The 19,113-nt window shown below is 43.7% G+C and overlaps 2 protein-coding genes across 2 annotated transcripts; one reads left to right on the forward strand and one right to left on the reverse strand.

Moving 5' to 3' along the window:
• Positions 1 to 4,027: 4,027 nt before the first annotated feature.
• On the forward strand, positions 4,028 to 8,716 carry LOC120673239 (vacuolar-processing enzyme-like). The gene is made up of 9 exons (XM_039953997.1): positions 4,028 to 4,326; positions 5,177 to 5,341; positions 5,880 to 6,036; positions 6,157 to 6,242; positions 6,339 to 6,538; positions 7,373 to 7,421; positions 7,507 to 7,719; positions 7,832 to 8,038; positions 8,137 to 8,716. The coding sequence occupies exons 1-9, from the start codon at positions 4,120 to 4,122 to the stop codon at positions 8,317 to 8,319; spliced, it is 1,467 nt and encodes a 488-aa protein (XP_039809931.1). The 5' UTR covers positions 4,028 to 4,119; the 3' UTR covers positions 8,320 to 8,716.
• Positions 8,717 to 10,037: 1,321 nt separating this feature from the next.
• LOC120673238 (nuclear pore complex protein NUP50A-like) lies at positions 10,038 to 13,752 on the reverse strand. The gene is made up of 2 exons (XM_039953996.1): positions 13,559 to 13,752; positions 10,038 to 11,698 (listed from the first exon to the last, which is right to left on the reverse strand). Exons 1-2 carry the CDS (start codon positions 13,748 to 13,750, stop codon positions 10,328 to 10,330), a joined length of 1,563 nt encoding a protein of 520 aa, XP_039809930.1. The 5' UTR covers positions 13,751 to 13,752; the 3' UTR covers positions 10,038 to 10,327.
• Between the last annotated feature and the right edge of the window lie 5,361 nt (positions 13,753 to 19,113).

Consider the following 19,113-nt stretch of genomic DNA (forward strand, 5'->3'; position numbering starts at 1 on the left):
GGGTTTATTGTTGCCGTCCATCTCGGCTGTGCCTGCCTGCCTACTTGCCATCGGCGCCTTGGCGTGCATTCGGGCGATGCTAATCGTGAGACCTGAGTCTACTGGAGACACTAATGAGCTGTGACTAGCGAGCAGCCACATAAAGAGAACGGAAAAAACTTCCGCGACTAGAGATCAGTGTCGATCGTGTGAACTTTCAAAGAACCGAATAAAATTGTGGGTTTTTGTTGTGGACTGAAGTGGGTTAAGATTAAGATGTACTTAAAAAATTAAGCTAAGATTAATTTGAGATTAAAGATTACTTCGAAACTTAATCTAAGGTTAACTAAGATTAAAGAATATTTATAAAAATTTAACTAGAATTAAGATAAAATTGGAAGGTACTCAACAATAATTATTTTGTTCGGGGGGGGGGGGCATGGCCCCTCCCCAGGTCCGCCACTGCGCACCACATGCTCCTTTTACATTTCCAAAAAATTGGTTTGTTCTGTGTTTGCAGAAGGATTATGATGAGAATGATCCTGTAAAGAAAAATACACACATACTCCGGTATCTGTTGCTAGATATAGTAGAAATGATCACACAAGATATTATCAAAAATGGACAAGGGTAAGTTGTATACTATGATACGCAGATACTTCGCAAAACTCACATACCGGTATCGGATACCGTATCAGATACCCATACTTCACGGATACCCTGGATACATATCCCGTAGGTATCAGTAATTTATGTGATTTTCAAATAATAAAAATAAATCTGATACTTCTTAGATACCTTACCGATACATGTGGGATACCTTGGAACAAATACTCATTCACTACACATAAGAGCAATCTGTGCAGCTGTGTACAGCCACCTTGTACAAGCAGGTGGGTTCTAGTTGCTACGTTATGTGTGTGTTGAACCTAAGTTTGAATGATGGCTTCATGGTCTGAACGTTATGCCTTGAACCATAGAACGTTATTGTCGGTACCCTGCAACTGGGGTACCCACTCCTACTGTGCCAAGACGCGTAGTTATCCGTAACTACGCACTAAGGAGCTGAGCAGCCGGACCCCTAGGGTCCGACTCCATCTCACCGGACCAACGGTCCCGGACCCGCTTCCCGCTCGGGGACGGGTCCGGTGTCACCACGTGTCCCAGAGGTGGAAATGCTCAGCACCTGTGGCTGCGGACCCGGACCCCCGCAGGTGGGGTCCGAGACCTCCACGTGCCATCCGGATTCCCGCAGATGGGTTCGGGACCTCCACGTGCCTATCCGGACCCCGTGAGCTCTCGGCTCAGCTAGCTGCTCGGGAGGGGTCCGGAGCCGCCACGTGTCACGCAGACACGGGCGCGGGCGCAAGCATTCCGCTGGAAGCTCTCTCACCCACCCGCATTAAGTGCGAGTGGTTGAGGCGGACTCTGCTGCCTCTGGGCACGGGGCAGCTTTTGTCAGTCCACACTGTGGATCGCCAGTTACCGAGGCGGCTCGTCAGTTACCAAGGCAAGCATTAAAGACTCAGCGCCGCGCGCATGGGCGACGAGTCATGATGACCAGCTACTGACTGGAGCAACAGTGCACGCTGCTACAGTGGACTGAGTCAGTAGTTCGGCGCTTCATCATGACCTCGACGCGCGGCTGCAGAGGCTAGACTCTACTCCGACAGGACAGCTCAAGACCATACCTGGTCAGAAGATTCGTACGTTGTAAGATAATATATCGCCGGGTCCACATGTCGGGGCCCCGCTCAGTGTACGTGCTCCCCTTGGTCATATAAAAGGGAGAGCACGCCCGCTAGAACAGAGGTTCACACAGACACAACACAAGCTCGGATTCACTCCGAACAATTCCGTTCTCAATCTCTTGAGAGCACAAGCAATACAACACACAGTGGACGTAGGGTATTACGCTCCGGCGGCCCGAACCACTCTAAACCAGCTGTGTTCATCGTGTTCCTCCACCAAGATCGGGCTATCCCTAGCTGCTCCCCGAGTACTCACCCTCTGGGTTGAGGCGGGTGCACTACGCCACCCGGCTGTGGGTTTGCACACCACGACAGTTATATCCTGAATAATGTTATTGTTATGTTATGTAATATTTATGATATGTGTGCTAATTTCTAATTTGAGTGGATTTATTATTTTTTTACTTTTAAATATATTGCCGTATCCCCGTACCTGCATTGGGGGAGAAATGGCGTATCGGAGTATCGCTGTATCGCGTACCGGTATCCGTATCCGCATATCCGTGCAACATAGGTTGTATATAGAAATGGGCAGATGCATAGATAATATCTGATTGTTGTCTCTCTCTTGCAGTATCTTGACAGAGGAAGGCCAAAAACAACTATTTGCAAGTTTAAATAGTGCGAGAACGGAAAAAACTAATGAGACAGACTTGAGTCTGCTAGCACCCTCTACTGAGACACTAATGACCAATGACTAGCCAGTAGCCACATACAGAGAACGGAAAAAACTTCTGAGACTAGAGATCAGAGTCGATTGTGTGAACTTTCAAATAACCGAATAATATTATGGGTTTTTATTGTGGACTGAAGTGGGTTAAGATTAAGATATACTTAAAAACTTGAGCTAAGATTAAACTGATATTAAAGAGTACTTTGGAAACTTGATCTAAAATTAACTAAGATTAAAAAATATTTAAAAAATTAACTAGAATTAAGATAAAATTAGAAAATACTCAACAAAAATTATTTTGTAGGGGGCATGCCCCCGCCGTGGATTCACTGACTTGCCTGTAGCGGTGACTTTCGATCCATTTTCCCTTGCAGTTGGATGGACGAGATCTAGTGCTATAGTATCGTGACACAGTGATCCGGTGAACAGTGAAACCGCACAGTGAATCAGATACAGTAAACAACGTTGGTCTACTGTTTATCCAGGCGCAATTTACTGTAGCTTTTGCTGACTTTGCTAACAGACAAGCCGGACCGGCATCCCCCACCCAAGTTCCGCCACTGCGCACGGCCGGCCGTGGGATGCAGCGGCGTACGACAAATGTAGGACGAACAAATCGAGTGGTTGTGCAATCAGAGGGCTCGTACAGCTCAGGTTCTGTTCCGCATCGTCATTCGGGGCTTTTGGTGGTTTCCAGGGCTTTTGGTGGTTTCGTGTACCGACTCTTTTTATTAGTAGTTCTTTTTTTTTCTTCTTCTTTAGATCCATGAAGAGGGACACGCGGACTATACCTACAAGCTAGATTAATTCACTTTTTTCTCGTCAAAAGTTTGCATGTCAATTATAAATACTCACTCCATTTTAAAATATAGCTATTTTTATTTTAAATATAAAAATACAGTCAAATGACATATAAAAAAATCCTTGCTCAAGCAATTGCTTCTGCCACTAGTGGTAGAGCTAGGCCTTGGACTACTTGACTTTAGCCTTGATCTAAGGTCATTTTAACCAATAAAAATCTATTAAAAATGTAGCGGTATCAAAGATCCAACGCATTGTAATTTGTACCTGCATTAACAATGTACCGGTGGTGAGACTAGAGATAGCCTCTCAGATGTTTTGGTTCCTTCTCACCCTTTTTGCACCCATTTTGTTAGAAAATGAGTCCTAGACGCCTAAAATCTGGGGCGTGTGTTGCAGTTTGGTTACGCCTGCTAATGGTTTTGAACCCGTCCCAAATTCGTCCATACCCATATTTCAAGAGCTCTAACTATCACCCATCCCGATCCACTCCGTCGGCCCAATGTCCCAACCCGTCTCAACCCGAAGTCACGTCGGAAGATGATATGTGACTTACGCGCCAATCTACTACCATAACGTCCCAATCCATTCCAACCCGTCTGTGTCGTCAACTCAATCCGCCCCAACCGGTTTCATAGTGTCACCCGTTTTCATCCATCCAATAGTACTCGTATTAAAACCCACCAAAACACCCATCAAGCCCCGCTCCATTAGCAGGAGTAAGTTTAGTTGAAAAAAGTGAAGTGACACCCTGCCGGGCCCCACTTCGCGGGCCCACAACGGCGAAGCCTTCGGCGCACGATAAAAGGAGACGTTGGAGTCGTTCCTTCCCCCGAACCCAAAGGCAAAACCCCCCGCCTCCCGAGCACTGCTCCCAATTTCCTCTCGCCGCCTGCCTTCCCTCCCTCCGGCGCCATGATGGCCGCTCGCCTCCGCGTCGCGCTGCTGCTCTCCGTCTGCCTGTGCACCGCGCGGGCGCGGCCCAGCCTCGAGCCGACCATCCGCCTCCCGTCGGAGCGCGCGGCGGCGGGGGCGGCCGAGGAGGGGACGGACGACGCCGTCGGGACCCGGTGGGCCGTGCTCATCGCCGGCTCCAACGGCTACTACAACTACCGCCACCAGGTACGACGCGCCCCGCTCCTCCGCTCCGATCGTCGGCTTGGCTGCTTAATTCCTTCCCGTCAGTTCGCGTAATTTGATTCCCTTGGTGACGGACGGTTTACCTTATTGAATCAAATCATCCGTGCGCAGCCTGTAGAATCCGATTCGCGTCATCTCCATTTGATTTCATACGATTTGATTTGATAGCTGATCATCCATAGTTAAAGCTAAAGCTCTACTGCTGCATCGCTTTGAAGCAGGCCCACCAATTTAAGAAAGCAAACAAATAGAGTTTTGCCCGTCCCGTGCGCACCGCCCGTTCCTAGTAATATACTAGGAAGTTTTTTCCGGTTTGGTCCAGCTCATTTGCCGTATGGTCTGGATTCGGTTCCTGTTGTTCAGCTTTTCTATTTTCTCAGAAGGGGAAATTGACGGGTCTCCTAGGCCGTAGGTGACACGAAATTTTGCTGACTTTTGGGGGCCTACATGTCACCATCAGTGTTGCGGGGAACAGCAACCATCCTGATAAGGCCAAACTCTGTATATAACCAGATATTTGTAGGTGTCCAGAAACATGACGATTTGAATATTTTTCATACTAAATGTACAGACAGGACTTGAAGATATTGTTTTAACTATGTCTGGATGTCTGATTGTACGAACATCATACATCTACCTTACCGTTGTGTACTAAGTCACCAGTAACATGATTTTTCGTTTCAAAAATTACTTCCAACTTTGTGATTAATAATAGAATCAAGCATTAACCATAATAAGTGTACTTTTTTATGACAAAGAAAGGTTATCTACTAGACTACTACTAGCTTTTACTGGAAACTAAGACAAGCTCTTTTGGGAATGGAACTTGCAGGCGGACATCTGCCATGCCTACCAGATCATGAAAAAGGGCGGACTCAAGGACGAAAACATCATCGTCTTCATGTACGACGATATCGCTCACAGCCCGGAAAATCCGAGGCCTGGTGTCATCATCAACCATCCCCAGGGTGGCGATGTCTATGCTGGGGTTCCAAAGGTAACTGAACTTATTCCTCCAGTAAAGTTTATGCTAGTTAGAGAAATTCAGAATTACCTTTCTACTCAGTGGAGTAGTTGTGAAAAAGAAAAGTTACATCGTGACAGTATTATAATTTAATTATTTAAACCCCAAAAATATATACAGCATGAAGTACTGCATTGAAAATGACAGAATGCCTAAATTTCCATCGTTTTGACGTCTTTTGCCAACCTGTTCTGAACAAAAAAAAAGCTGGATTGGTCCACTTCAATTTGGTGGAGATAAAGCTAGGACAACTTAATTATAATTGAAAATTACATACCAGTGTCAACTTCTTTAGTGCTAATGGTTACACATCCTTAGTCTTTTGCCAACCTGTTCTGAACAAAAAAAAAGCTGGATTGGTCCACTTCAATTTGGTGGAGATAAAGCTAGGACAACTTAATTATAATTGAAAATTACATACCAGTGTCAACTTCTTTAGTGCTAATGGTTACACATCCTTAGTCTTACTTTTCCTTCCATTTGGCTAACATTACTCTGATTTGCACTGCAGGATTACACTGGGAGGGAGGTCAATGTCAACAATTTCTTCGCTGTTCTGCTTGGCAACAAAACAGCTGTCAGTGGTGGGAGCGGCAAGGTTGTGGACAGTGGCCCCAATGATCATATTTTTGTTTACTACAGTGACCATGGGGGTCCCGGTGTCCTTGGTCAGTACTCGAAACATTATGGGACTTCATTCAGATTAGTATTTACTTAAATAAACCAGTACATACATGCATGTCGAACCAAAAAAATGCACAGTTGTTTACTCTGTCAAAAAAATTCAGGGATGCCTACCTACCCATACCTCTACGGTGATGACCTCGTAAATGTTCTGAAGAAGAAGCATGCTGCGGGGACGTACAAAAGCCTGGTAACAGAACAGTTGTTTGCTCATTTCTGCTCTGTATTGTTGTGATGCGTGAAGCAATGATTTTTAGCTGTATGTGTGCTCTCTCACCTTATGCAGGTCTTTTACCTTGAAGCATGTGAATCTGGGAGCATATTTGAGGGTCTCCTGCCGAACGACATCAATGTGTACGCTACCACTGCTTCAAATGCAGACGAGAGCAGCTGGGGAACTTACTGCCCTGGCGAGCACCCTAGCCCTCCGCCAGAGTATGACACCTGCTTGGGAGACTTGTATAGTATTGCTTGGATGGAAGACAGGTACTTGATTTTCTTTTATATATCTTTTTCACTGGATTTTCTTACTTTGAAATCTTGTCCAGACCTTGTGACACCAATTCACATGTAGGACCATGGAATTGAATCTCTTTTGGTTTTACTCACATCAGTTAGTTAACATGTACTTGATAAACCAATATGTTAGCTAACATAGACACATATTACCGTACAGATTTGTTATTGGGGAATGATTAATCATTACCATGATATTAGTACCTGGTAACATGACTACCTCTGTCTTTGTTAATTAAAGTTAGACGAAGAGGATGCATGTGTTGCTTTACTTTTAGGTGCATGTGCTTGACAAGAAATTTATTGATTTGCCCCACGATATGATATCTCAGCAGTTTATTTGGATCATGTGCTCTGTATTGACTCCGGGAAGAATGGGCTGATCATGTCAATTTGCCCAATTCCCTTAATAAGATAGAGAACAAATGGCTTACTAGTAGCATGAATCATCAGCAGACACCAGCTATTCTGCTTTCCTTCTAGCTCACAGTCTACTTATGAGTTTGACCAAAATCTATATCAGAGCACATTCAAATGCTGCAGCTCAACTGCAGAATTATGCATTTGAGTAGGCCAACTATAACCTTTTTCAGTTTTTTTTGTAGGCTACAAATCTGATAACCATTGAACTAGACTTGTTTATTCTTTTGTAGTGGTTTGTGTTTTATATTCTGCAAAATGTCAGCAATGTCAGAGGAGATTAGTGGTGCAAATTATATCATCCGTTTTTATATGATTAAACTTTGAAGTGAGTTATAACCTATCTTCATTTAGCACTTATTTGAAATTCCTCTATTTTGACAGTGATTTCCACAATTTGCGAACTGAGTCTCTCAAGCAGCAATACAATTTGGTGAGTGTTTTGATCTTGATTTGTTAGAAGCACCTTATAAGCATGTTTCAATGTGCTTAATCAATTACACTTACTGTTTGTTCAGGTCAAGGATAGGACATCGGCTCACAATACTTACACCTATGGTTCCCATGTGATGCAATACGGCTCACTGAACCTGAATGTGCAACATTTATCTTCGTATATGGGCACAAACCCTGCTAACGATGGCAACAAGTTTGTGGAAGGCAATTCCTTGCCATCATTCACAAGAGCTGTTAATCAGCGTGATGCTGATCTTGTTTACTTCTGGCAGAAGGTTTGTCTCTCATGAGAGCTAATTATCTTGATATTTATCAGAAGAACTCCACGATTTATGCATTCATTTTCATGAATAAACCAACTGATTGGCTTCTTTGTCTCTTGTGAAGTACCGGAAATTGGCTGAGGGCTCACCTGGGAAAAATGATGCCCGGAAGGAATTACTTGAAGTGATGGCCCACCGATCTCATGTTGACAACAGTGTTGAGCTGATTGGAAGCCTTCTCTTTGGCTCAGAGGATGGTCCAAGGGTTCTGAAGGCTGTTCGTGCAGCTGGTGAACCTTTGGTTGATGACTGGAGCTGCCTCAAGTCCATGGTTAGCCTCTTATTGACAATGATTGCAGCTGAGTCATGAAACAACTCTTCCTCTCCTTGCATAGTTGCATGCCTGACAAATCTCTGTATTTTCTTCAGGTTCGTGCATTTGAGGCGCAGTGTGGGTCGTTGGCGCAGTATGGAATGAAGCACATGAGGTCCTTTGCAAACATCTGCAATGCCGGCATCCTTCCTGAAGCAGTGTTGAAGGTCGCTGCTCAGGCTTGCACCAGCATTCCTTCCAACCCCTGGAGCTCCATCCACAAGGGGATTAGTGCCTAAATGATGCACAGGTGAAGCGAAATATTTCAGCTGCTCCACCATACTGAACTCCATTACAATCCTCAGGGGTGTTGTGCTTGAACCATAGGTGAAGCAGAATATTTCAGCCGCTCCATCATACCAAACTACATTATAGTCCTCAGGGGTGTTAGTGCTTGAACCATAGGTGAAGCAGACTTATGCCATTATTCTGTTCCACCGCATCAGGTTACCATAGTTATGCCCGATTTCCGGTGTACATACATAGTCGGAAAGTTGTTTGGCAATATAATTTCTCGTTGTTGTACATATTCCCGATAGCTTGTTAGAAGATGTGTGTAATTTGTACTTCCAATTAATGATGAACACATTGCTACTATTTTTACATCACCATCTGAAGTTCAAGCTTTGTTTGCAACATGGAAATTTGTTCTTGGTTCTTGCAGGGAATTAGATCATTGATTGTAAGATTCTTGCACTCAAAAGAACCCCTGAGTTATTTTTCGTCAGAATTGAATTGTTTTTTTCATCTTTCGTTTGGAGTTCAGCATATTTTAAGCTGTAGGCTTGTACCTAGTGATAATGGGTGGTTTCATTAGTTTTAACCCTTTCTGTCGCATTGTTTTGCAGCACCATACCTTCATGCATTTCTGCTTGTGAAATACGTAGGGCGCATATGCAGACTGCAGTAGGTATTAGGTACTGATGAAAAGGGATTCCATTATTACTTAGGGCTGCAGATGGTCACCACCATATGCGTTTCTAAATTCTGGTGTGACTGCCTTAGCTTAATGTTGATATATCGAAGTAAACAGAGGCACACACGCGTGTCTTCAGTTTCCATGGCAATAATTTCCAGGCTGCCCAACAGAGTTGCTGAACCAACCAGAATGTGTGCAGCTGCAAGAAACACATGTGCCAACCTGAAGTCTGGCTAACAGTTTGCATGTTCAAACTACACCGTGGGTGAAATTTGGCGAAGTGTATGACATGCGTTAGCGTATCACCACAAGTTAAAGAGTACGAGTGATGCGTTCTTTCTATCGAGAATAGAGACTATGGGGACACAACAATTGCAAAGCACAAACTGTACCAGGTCGTCCCAAGAACAACACGACATGCACGGAATTCATATCCCCACCTACTCTACTGGCCTGCAGCCGAAATCAGCGTTCAAGCCTTGGGATCGTTCAGTAATGCAAGTTTTGGTGAACAGCAAGACAAGAGCCCGCTTAGCACTAATATAATCTGCGCTTAGTTTTTAATTAGCAAAAAGGGATCTGCACAAGCTTCTGTGCTCCACCTTTCAGGAGCACGCTCATGGCGCTTGTTGTCAAGAACTCAGATTAATAGCGGTAGCAACAATCATACATACAAAGCATAAAGCGAGAAGGATTCGGTCTCAGATTTTAGACTTTTCCCCCCCCTCAATCTGGCTGGAAAGTCGCAATTGGAGTGCCATTATTGTTATTTTCGTTGCAATTCAACCAGAAGGGAGCGTGTCAAAGTTAGGTTGAATTTTAACTTTGACAGGTTGGCCTTGGGTTGTTCTGAGCCTGAGCACGGCAAGTGTTTCATTCAGGTCGATCAGACGACCACACGATCTGATGCAACCTTCTTGGTTGAACAGACACCAACATGACATCTTGGCCCGTCCGTATATTATCCAGCAAAGGCCGAAGGTGAAGTTGCACAGAGATTGCAATATGCGCTAGAAACACCCACGATGGAAGGCTGGATAACACGGCACGCATAGCTTAACTGACACAGCATAAAGTAGCAAAATACAAAAGCATATGTAGACCAAAAGAGTCTCATCTCCAGGTTACTAGATTATGGCTGTAACAATGAAAGTTCGACAGGCTTCCACCTGTTCCAGAAACAGTAACAGGGAACCGTATGAACCACAACTCAGGACATCATGGCGTGATACAATGTTCTTACTTAAACACTCCGCGGTAACTGATAGTATCTCTCCAGCTCCTTCCTGGACACGTATAGAGGATGCAAGTGTGACCTGGGTGCAGCTTCAGACCTCCGCTGCCTTCGGCGAGTTCTCAGTCGTCTTCAGCGGCGCTTCATGTGCTTTCCTCATCTTGTGAGCCTCCACTGCATCCTTGAACTCCTCTCTGATAGCGGTGTCCTTGAACTTCAGCGCAAATGTGGCAAGGCCGCTCTGCGACTCGCTGATGCTGTTCACGCAGGCAAACGTCGTGCCCTTCTTGTCCATGTCCTTGAGCGACATGTCGCCGTAGAGGCTTGCGTTCAGGACCAACCGGTAGTTGCCCTTGGTCCTCATGACAAGCCGAGCCCTCTCACCACCAGATACAGGGACGTTCAGCTTCAGTTCACCTTTTCCTCTTTCTTTCCAGCCCCCATTTAAGTATTCATACAGAGCAGAATCAGCAGTAAATACAGCCTTCTCGTTTTCTTCACCAGTTTCAACAGGGCCCTCTGTCATAGCAAATTTCTTGGGTGCCTCTGCTGAAGTAGCAAGAGCTGAGTTGTTAGCACCAAGATTAAAAGAAGGGAAAGAAGAACCATCAGTCTTTGAACCAAATAGGGTACCAGCACTAGAGTCATCTTTAGAGGCTGAACCAAATGAGAATGATGAGCTTGAAAATCCAGTTCCAGCCAGACCTGTGAATGCATTTTGACCACTGGACAGATTCTTGAAGGAGAAAAGAGGTGTTGCTGATGATGTCTGCCCTTTGTTATCAGCAACTTTCTGCTCGTCAGACAACCCATTGTTGGTCTCTGATTCACCTCCATCTTTCTTGCCATTATCATCCTTGCTAATTTTATCTTTATTCTCAGCTTCATCTGCCCCTTCCTTTTCTTCAGCATCTCCTCCTTTTGTTTTGCTCTCGATTTCAGATGATACGTTGTTATCTTTGTTGGGTTCTCCTACTACCACTTTGTCTCCAACAGATCCATCCTTTGTGCCTTCTGCCTCATCACTGATTTCAACGGCTTCAGTTGCAGCACCAGTATTTACGGTTGATTCATCCTTTTGAATCTCAGGTACCTCACCAGAGCCTGCATTCTTGTCCAGCACAGATAAAGTATCTTTCCCACTACCATTGCTGCCCCCATCAGCTTTGACATTTGAAGGCTGAGGCTCTTGAACAGGGGCACTTTCTTGGGCACTAGAATCAGTGGGGGTAAATCTGATTGCCGAGAAAGGATTAGAAGGTGCTGATGATGGCTGCTGGCGCCGAACCTTAACAATTCTTCGGGTTGCCATTACTTCCTCACTAGCTTTCTTGAACGTACCCATCTCTTGCTCTGGTCCATCATCATCAGGCTCAGGATTATCCTTGTTGATTTGGGTATCTGCAACCCTCTTCTTAGAGCTTGGAGCTAGTTCCTCATCTGCCATCCTCCAAGTTGACAGCACCTGAAATTCAAACAAAAGTGCAAACTATGAAAACAGCAAAAAGAAATAATTTAATGAGCCAAAAAATCATAAGACACAAGGCCACAAGGGTACCACAATTCAGAAATGAAAATGTGGAGTCAAATCTAAAATAAATATAGGATTTATACTCGAGCAATGGGTCAAACTGGTTCCTAGTGACACATAAGCAGACAAAATGAAATTTATGCATTTACATGTTAGCATGCTATCTTGACAACCCATCAAACTATATACATTCTACAGAAGAAGAAAAAGAAACCTCAAAAGGCTTTCCTATACAATAGAAACAAAGAAATGCTGGCGATGAACAAATAGCAAACTCTGGTGCAATAGGCTCTACCTAGGCCAAAATAAACATAAAGATATTTTTCCAACTTATCTGGCATCAATAACCACACGAGATTTGTCATCCAAACCCTAGTCATGGAAAAAACTTTTCCAAACAGTTCAATCAATATTAAATATGATTAAATGTTGTGCAAGCTATGCTGACATCACACACACACTAGATAATATAACCAAGCCAAAGAAGCATGTTCAGAACTCTATTCATGTAAATAATATAATGCCATAACACCCCAGAACTAGGCCTCTCTTCTGTTTGCTCTATATAATGAGGAACAACAAGGGTAGCAATTATAACATGAAAAATGAGGAGATTGTAAGTAATGAGTGAAAAAAAGAGCAATTCTAGAGACTACTTGGAGTTTTATACTTTTCTGTAAGTATTTTAAGCCAATGCCATGTATTTTTCAATGTATAGTGTACACAGAATCATTCAGCTTCTTTTCATTTATGAAAAAAATAGTCTTTTAACCCAAACTCTTAAAAGTAAAGACAGGTCACTGGTATGCAACAAATAGTATCCAGAACAAATTCATATATACAACTAAAGTTAAGATTCAGAGTAGCTAGCTGTCCAAGTCACATGAGAATCAGAGTGGATCAATATGAAGGTTATATAGGTATCCGGGCTCTAAAATTTTCTTGTCCACAGGAAAGTTTCTGATCTACTGGGGCCAATTTAGTGCACGAATGTTACCAGGAAGCAGTTTGAGCTATAGTTCCAATTCCTTTCTCATCCATTTTCCAACTTCCCTCATAAAGTTTAAACTCAGTGAGACAAAGGTTCATATGCTTAATCAACATTAATTAAGTTATACTTCAACTAACCACTCACAATTTTCATTACTTCTCATAAAATTGAGAAATTCAAAAATCAAAATGGTTCTGATAGCAAAAATGGCAGCTGTAAGCCTCTAACCAATTTAAGGCATCAATCGCAAACGGGAACAGGGCATTAACAGGAAGAAACTGTTCAAGTTCATTCGAACTCACCAAGTCTACAAGTTGAATCAGTTCATTAGGAGCTGGCATGTGATGTTTGGTTTGGAACTAGAACATGTTAGGTTCATAGTAAACAAAAAGGCTAGAACTGAACCAGTTCATCCGCGAACCACTACAGCAAATAGATTAACTGCTAAGGGAACTCAACTTTAGATGAGAAAACCTACAAGTTCGTCTCTTACGCTTGCACCTATAACCCCATGTTTCAGTTGGCCATATCTCAGCAGACGCCACCACCTATGCCCTATCTTAATGAAATCAGCCCCACACTTCACCCAATTAAACCTAGCTCTGTAATCACCCAACTGGACACGCGATAATCTCAGTCCAAGGGAACACCGGAACACCCAAATCGGCCTTACACATGACTACGCTTAGCCCTAGTCCACCCCTAACCAAATCCTAGAACCCGAATCTACTCTAAAAGCTCGACCTTTGTGCGAGCAAATCGAAATCCAAAAGACTAGGAGCAAGATTAATTCAGATTGGTACCTTAGGGAGAGCTGTAGCGAGCTCGCCGTTGACGCCGGCGATTGCAACTCGATTGAGCCGCAGGGGATGGACTGGAGACCGAGGCGCAGCTCGCCGTCGTCTGCGGAGAAGGGGTAGATGGGGCGCCGGAGTCGGGAGCGGCCAAACCCTATGTACCGTCAAAGATAGGAAACCACGCGTCGCACGGCCCATCATTGAGCGGCCCACAAATTCACTGCCGGCCTAAACGTTTTGACGCGTTTTTTTTATTTTTATATTTTTGAAAATCGTTTTTTTGCAGAAATATATTTTCGATTTCAAGTTTATACCCTACCGCCCGACAGGGGGCGGCAGGGGCTTATATGTAATTAAAATTTGTGTTTTATCGCATGGAAGCCCCTACCGCCCGGTAGGAGGCCTACCGCCCGGCAGGGGGGCGGCACGCTCCCTCAATATAAAAGCCGAGGTCCCCTCACCTGCATTTGCAGCAAACAGCATCCATAGGGGGCAAAAGGAGAGACGTGTGGTGAGGGAGGGAGTTGCAACAGCGAAGCCCTGCCGGATTTTGGATCCGAACCACAGGTAACCAATATTTCTCAACTTTGTCATTCTATTTTTTTTTATTTTTAATTCTATAATTAGTGTTTTTATAATTGTAACTGCTTAGGGTTCGGATTAGTAGTGATAATTGAAGCCGTACCATGGTTCTAGAAACTAGTTTAATTAAAATTAAGTCTTTGGATGGCCAGATATGTCGAGCAAGGTGGCGTTTCAAATTCATTATGGTGATTTTTATAAAATTACTCGTGATTCCTATGGAGTAAATCTATCAGCATTGGAACGAAGACAGTGCAGTCTAGATAAACCCCTAGAGAGGAGTTTTGGTTCCATACGCAAATGGCTTCACGGGAAGTTCAATGTGAATCCAAAGACTCATTTGCTTACGGTTCATACCGTGACTTCCTGTGAAACAAATGGGGATTTCTATGAGTTGACGTTTATAAGTAGTACGGAAGAATGGAAACATTACATGCATGCAGCTCTTCAAAGAGGGTGACCTCTCGTAATGGTAATTCAGATTCACCAGAAGGTCGGTGATCTAGGTGAAGGATCAACACACACAACATATGACTGGAATGAAGAGTTGGAAGAGGATAAAGAAGAAGAGAACGTACAAGCTACAGAACTAGAATCAGAACCACAAGGTTTAGCAGATGAAGGCGAGCGGATACCTGGAATTGTGGAGGACATGGAGAAAGAAGACCAGGATGCACAAATAATGGAGCAATGTGGGGACTCATCGGACGATGAGAACGATGAGCGCTCTCCAGTGCTAGGTGAATGGCGTGAAGAGGGTTTTGGGAATCCAGTGGTACAAGATATTAGATGTCCGGAGTTTGAATACAGAGTGAATGAGGTCATACAAGGGGCAATGTATCATACCATTGAAGATGTGAAGGATGCTGTGAAGGTCTGGGCTATATCTCTGAGGAAGGAATTCAGAGTGTTGAAGTCTAGAAGCAAAGAATACGAGGTGAGGTATGCAGATAGAGACTATACATGGCGAGTACATGCCTACAAGGGGAAGTTCAAAACACACTGGGAATGTTCAATTGTTACACCACATACTTGTAGATTGACAGGTGTTGTGGGACATCACCGTAATATCACATCTACTTTCGTGGCCAAAAAGATGTATGAGGTGATTCTTGACAAAATGGATTACGAGTCTGCATTGATAATTAGGGACATTGAACAGAATTTCCAGTATGTGATCAGCTATGCAAAGGCTTGGCGGGCTAAACAAAAAGTGTTTGAGATGCGGTTTGGCACTTATGAGGCTTCATATGACAACCTACCTCGTATGCTTGAAGCAATTGTGCACAGAAATCCTGGAAGTGCTTTTGATACATACAGTGTACCGAGCTTGTCAGGGGGGCCAAGCATTTTGCTGCGAGCTTTCTTCTGCATTGGTGCATGTGTGAGGGCCTTCATTTACTCCATTCCTGTTCTGTGTATTGATGGCACTTTTCTGACAAGGAAATATAAGGGAACAATATTGATGGCAGTCGGAATTGATTGCAACAAGCAGATAGTTCCCATCGCCTTTGCCTTTGTTGAGAATGAGAACACAGAAAGCTGGTACTGGTTTCTTGAACGTCTGAAGAATCACGTTGTTGCTGAAAGGCCTAATATTTGCCTTATCAGTGATAGGCATGCAGGTCTACTTGCGGCTATAAGGCAACTCCAAGAAGGTAGTCCATTTTCACCTCCTATATGGCCAGATGTTGTTAATAGGTGGTGTGTGAGGCATATGACTGCTAACTTTTATGAGCGGTTTAAGAATAAGGATCTGATGAATTTGTTCAAGCGATTGTGCACTCAGAATCAGCAGAGGAAGTTCGATGATTTGTGGGGTATAATTGATGACATGAGCGCCGAATTGCTTAAGAGCCAGGCCTCATCATCCAACAGGGAGACGTTCTATAGATTCATTAGTTCGAGGTGCCAAACCATTTACACAGTGGATTGATGGTGCACCTAAAGAGAAGTGGTCACTTCTGTATGACACAGATGGGAGGCGTTACGGGATCGAGACGACCAACCATGCTGAGTGTTACAATATGGTAATGCGTCGTGTTTGTGGATTTTCTCTTGTTGGCATTGTTGAGTTTATCATGTATGGATGTGTAAGGTATTTTAGGGAGCGGTACGCATCAGCCGCTTCTTTACTTCATGATCCAGGAGTGCGTTTTTGTGGAAGGGTCAATGAGTACATGTAAAAAAAAGATGGAAAAGGCTCGATTTCACACAGTTATATCGATGGGCACAAAAGAGCAAAGGTTTGAGGTATCATGCAGGGACAGGATCGGACAGGGTGTCCGCAGACAAAGGGTAGTTCAAGAAGTTTTGATAACCATTGACGGGGGGGGTGTTCTGCAGATGCCAGAAGCCAAAGATTCATCACTTACCATGCTCCCATGTCATCGCGGCTTGTTCTATATCTGGGTTAGATGCTGCGTCGTATGTTTCTCACTATTTCACAAAGGAAGCCGCTGCACAGACTTGGTGTCATGAGATATACGGCATCGGTATTCTAGGACCATTCACTCAAAAAAATTCACATCCAATGCTCATCCCAGATCCAGCTATGAAGAGGGGCATAGGCCTACGGCAGACGCGTCGTATCCAGAACGGAATGGATGAGTCCGAGGTTGGAAAGAAGAAAAAATATTGCAACTTATGTGGAGCAGACGGTCACACTTACAAGAAGTGCCCACAGCTTTCAGTACCCACTCCTGCTGCCGAGGCTAGACCTTCCGGGAATCCGACGGATGGATCGGCTCCACCTACATGAATTCGCCGCATCTAGTTGTGCACGTAACAGCATGCAATGTATTTGTGTGTACAAAACTAAGTATATTATGTATATACTATGTCTAGATGTCTTGTTTAATTAGTTGGCAGTGCGTATTTCTCTCGAATTTGGTTGTAACGAATGAAACCTTCAATGTAATATGTTATGTGGTATTTTGTTTAACGTTCTATTTTTATTTCGTTCATTGTATCTCATGTGGTATTGTATCATAGAGCCACACGAGATTCAAGATTCATAAATAAATATAATCATTGTAATCAAACATAGCAAACATATAAGTATTGCAATTAAAGGTACAGGAGGTCTGCCATCCCGTCACAATTTATATCACAATCTAAAACCGATGAACATCATATGTTATAGATCATGTCATGAAATCATTTAGGTCGTCATCCCAGTTGACAGATGGTGGTGCTATAGGTGGTGTAGCATGACTTGACGAACCTCTTGACTTTCCCTTTCTCTCTTTTCTGGTTCTAGGTTCGTGTACAGGGGGAGGAACATCATGTGTTGGAGGCCATGATTTGAGGAACATGAAGTTGTCCATATCGTTATCCCAGTTAACACAAGTTGGTGCTTGAGGTGGTGCAGCATGACTTGACGAATCTCCGGTCATCTGTTCTTGCGGAGGCCAAGAACTATCACCCGAAGATCTTTTCCACCTCCTTCGTCTAGTTTGCGGCATAACTCCACCGAAGATACATACCAATTTACGGAAATTTTGTATCGATTTGTTAATCAACTCCATGTTCTCGGGGTAATCCTAGCATATAATTACACAATAATTTTACTATTTCGTAAATATGGATTACAAATGACGGACGGGATTAGAACTGAATAAGAGTTACCTTAATGTGCATCTCATACACCTCTGACCGCATCCATATCTTACAAGTACTTTGTAAGAATCCAATAACATTAGGATGATTCTCTAGTTCAAATACCCTCATGTATATCTTCCGATGTTCTAGCAGGTGTTCCTTTATATCTTGCGTTGTAATACCTCGAAACAATGTGAAATCTTTAAACTGAACTAATTTTGACAACACCATCTCTATCGTACCATCCGCTATACATCCAACTTCTTACTGATTATAAGATGTGTCATGATCTCAAGTATTATACTAGATTTTTCTTCGGTCCATGAAAATTCTCCAAAATTGGAGGCAACCATTGCCTTATGCTGCAATATTTAGAAACAAGTTTAATACTATATTTCACTATCCAAAACTTAGAAACAAGTTTGTAATAAACTTAAATTTTAATACTGAACTGAAATTTTAATACTATAACATTAATTAAATTAAATTGCTTTACAATATTAATGGATTCATACGTAACTTACCTGCAGATCACAAGTGCGGAATCCGGCAGGGTTTCGCTATTGCAACTCACTCCCTCACCCCACATCTCTCCTTTTTCCCTCTATGGATGTTGTTTGCTGCAAATGCAGATGGATGGGGGGCCTCGTCTTTTATATTGGGGGAGCCTGCCGCCCCCAGCCGAGCGGTAGGGGCCTAGTCCCTACCGCAGGGGGCGGCAGGGGCCGGCCGCCCCGCAGACGGGCGGTAGGCCCTCTGCCGCCCCCCTGCCGGGCGGTAGGGGTATAAACTTATAAATTGTGAAACCGATAATATATTTCTGTAAAAAACAATTTTGAAAAATATAAAAATATAAAAAACACCGTTTTGACTTTCACGGGTCCGTTGTCGCGGGTTTTTTTTATATTTTATATTTTCGTTTTTTACAAAAATATATTTTCGATTTGGAAATTTACAGAAATATACCCCGGCCGCCCCGCTGCCGGGCGGCCGGGACCTGGCCGCCGGCTGCCGGGCGGCAGGGACTTGAACGCAAAAAAAAAAGAAAAATTGCAAACAGGTCCCTAGGGCCGGTCTCCCGGCAGCGGGGCGGCCGGCCCCCCCTGGCCGCCCGGCAGCTGGGCGGCCGGCCCCCCAGCCCTATATAAGGTGTTTGCCCCGTCACCCCCATTTGGCTTACTAAAAATCCAGAAAAGCAGCGTTAGGAGTGATTAGGAGCGAAGCCCTGTCGGATTTTCAAGGCGGCGACTTTAGGTAACTAGAATTTTCTACATTTTATAAGTAGATTATGTTGTAATTTTTTTGAAACAGTAGATTAGCAATCAGTTCAATTATTGTTAGGAGTGATTAGTGGTACATTTAGATACAGTTACTTA

Source organism: Panicum virgatum, chromosome 5N (assembly GCF_016808335.1).
Source record: "Panicum virgatum strain AP13 chromosome 5N, P.virgatum_v5, whole genome shotgun sequence".
Classification (NCBI taxonomy): domain Eukaryota; kingdom Viridiplantae; phylum Streptophyta; class Magnoliopsida; order Poales; family Poaceae; genus Panicum; species Panicum virgatum.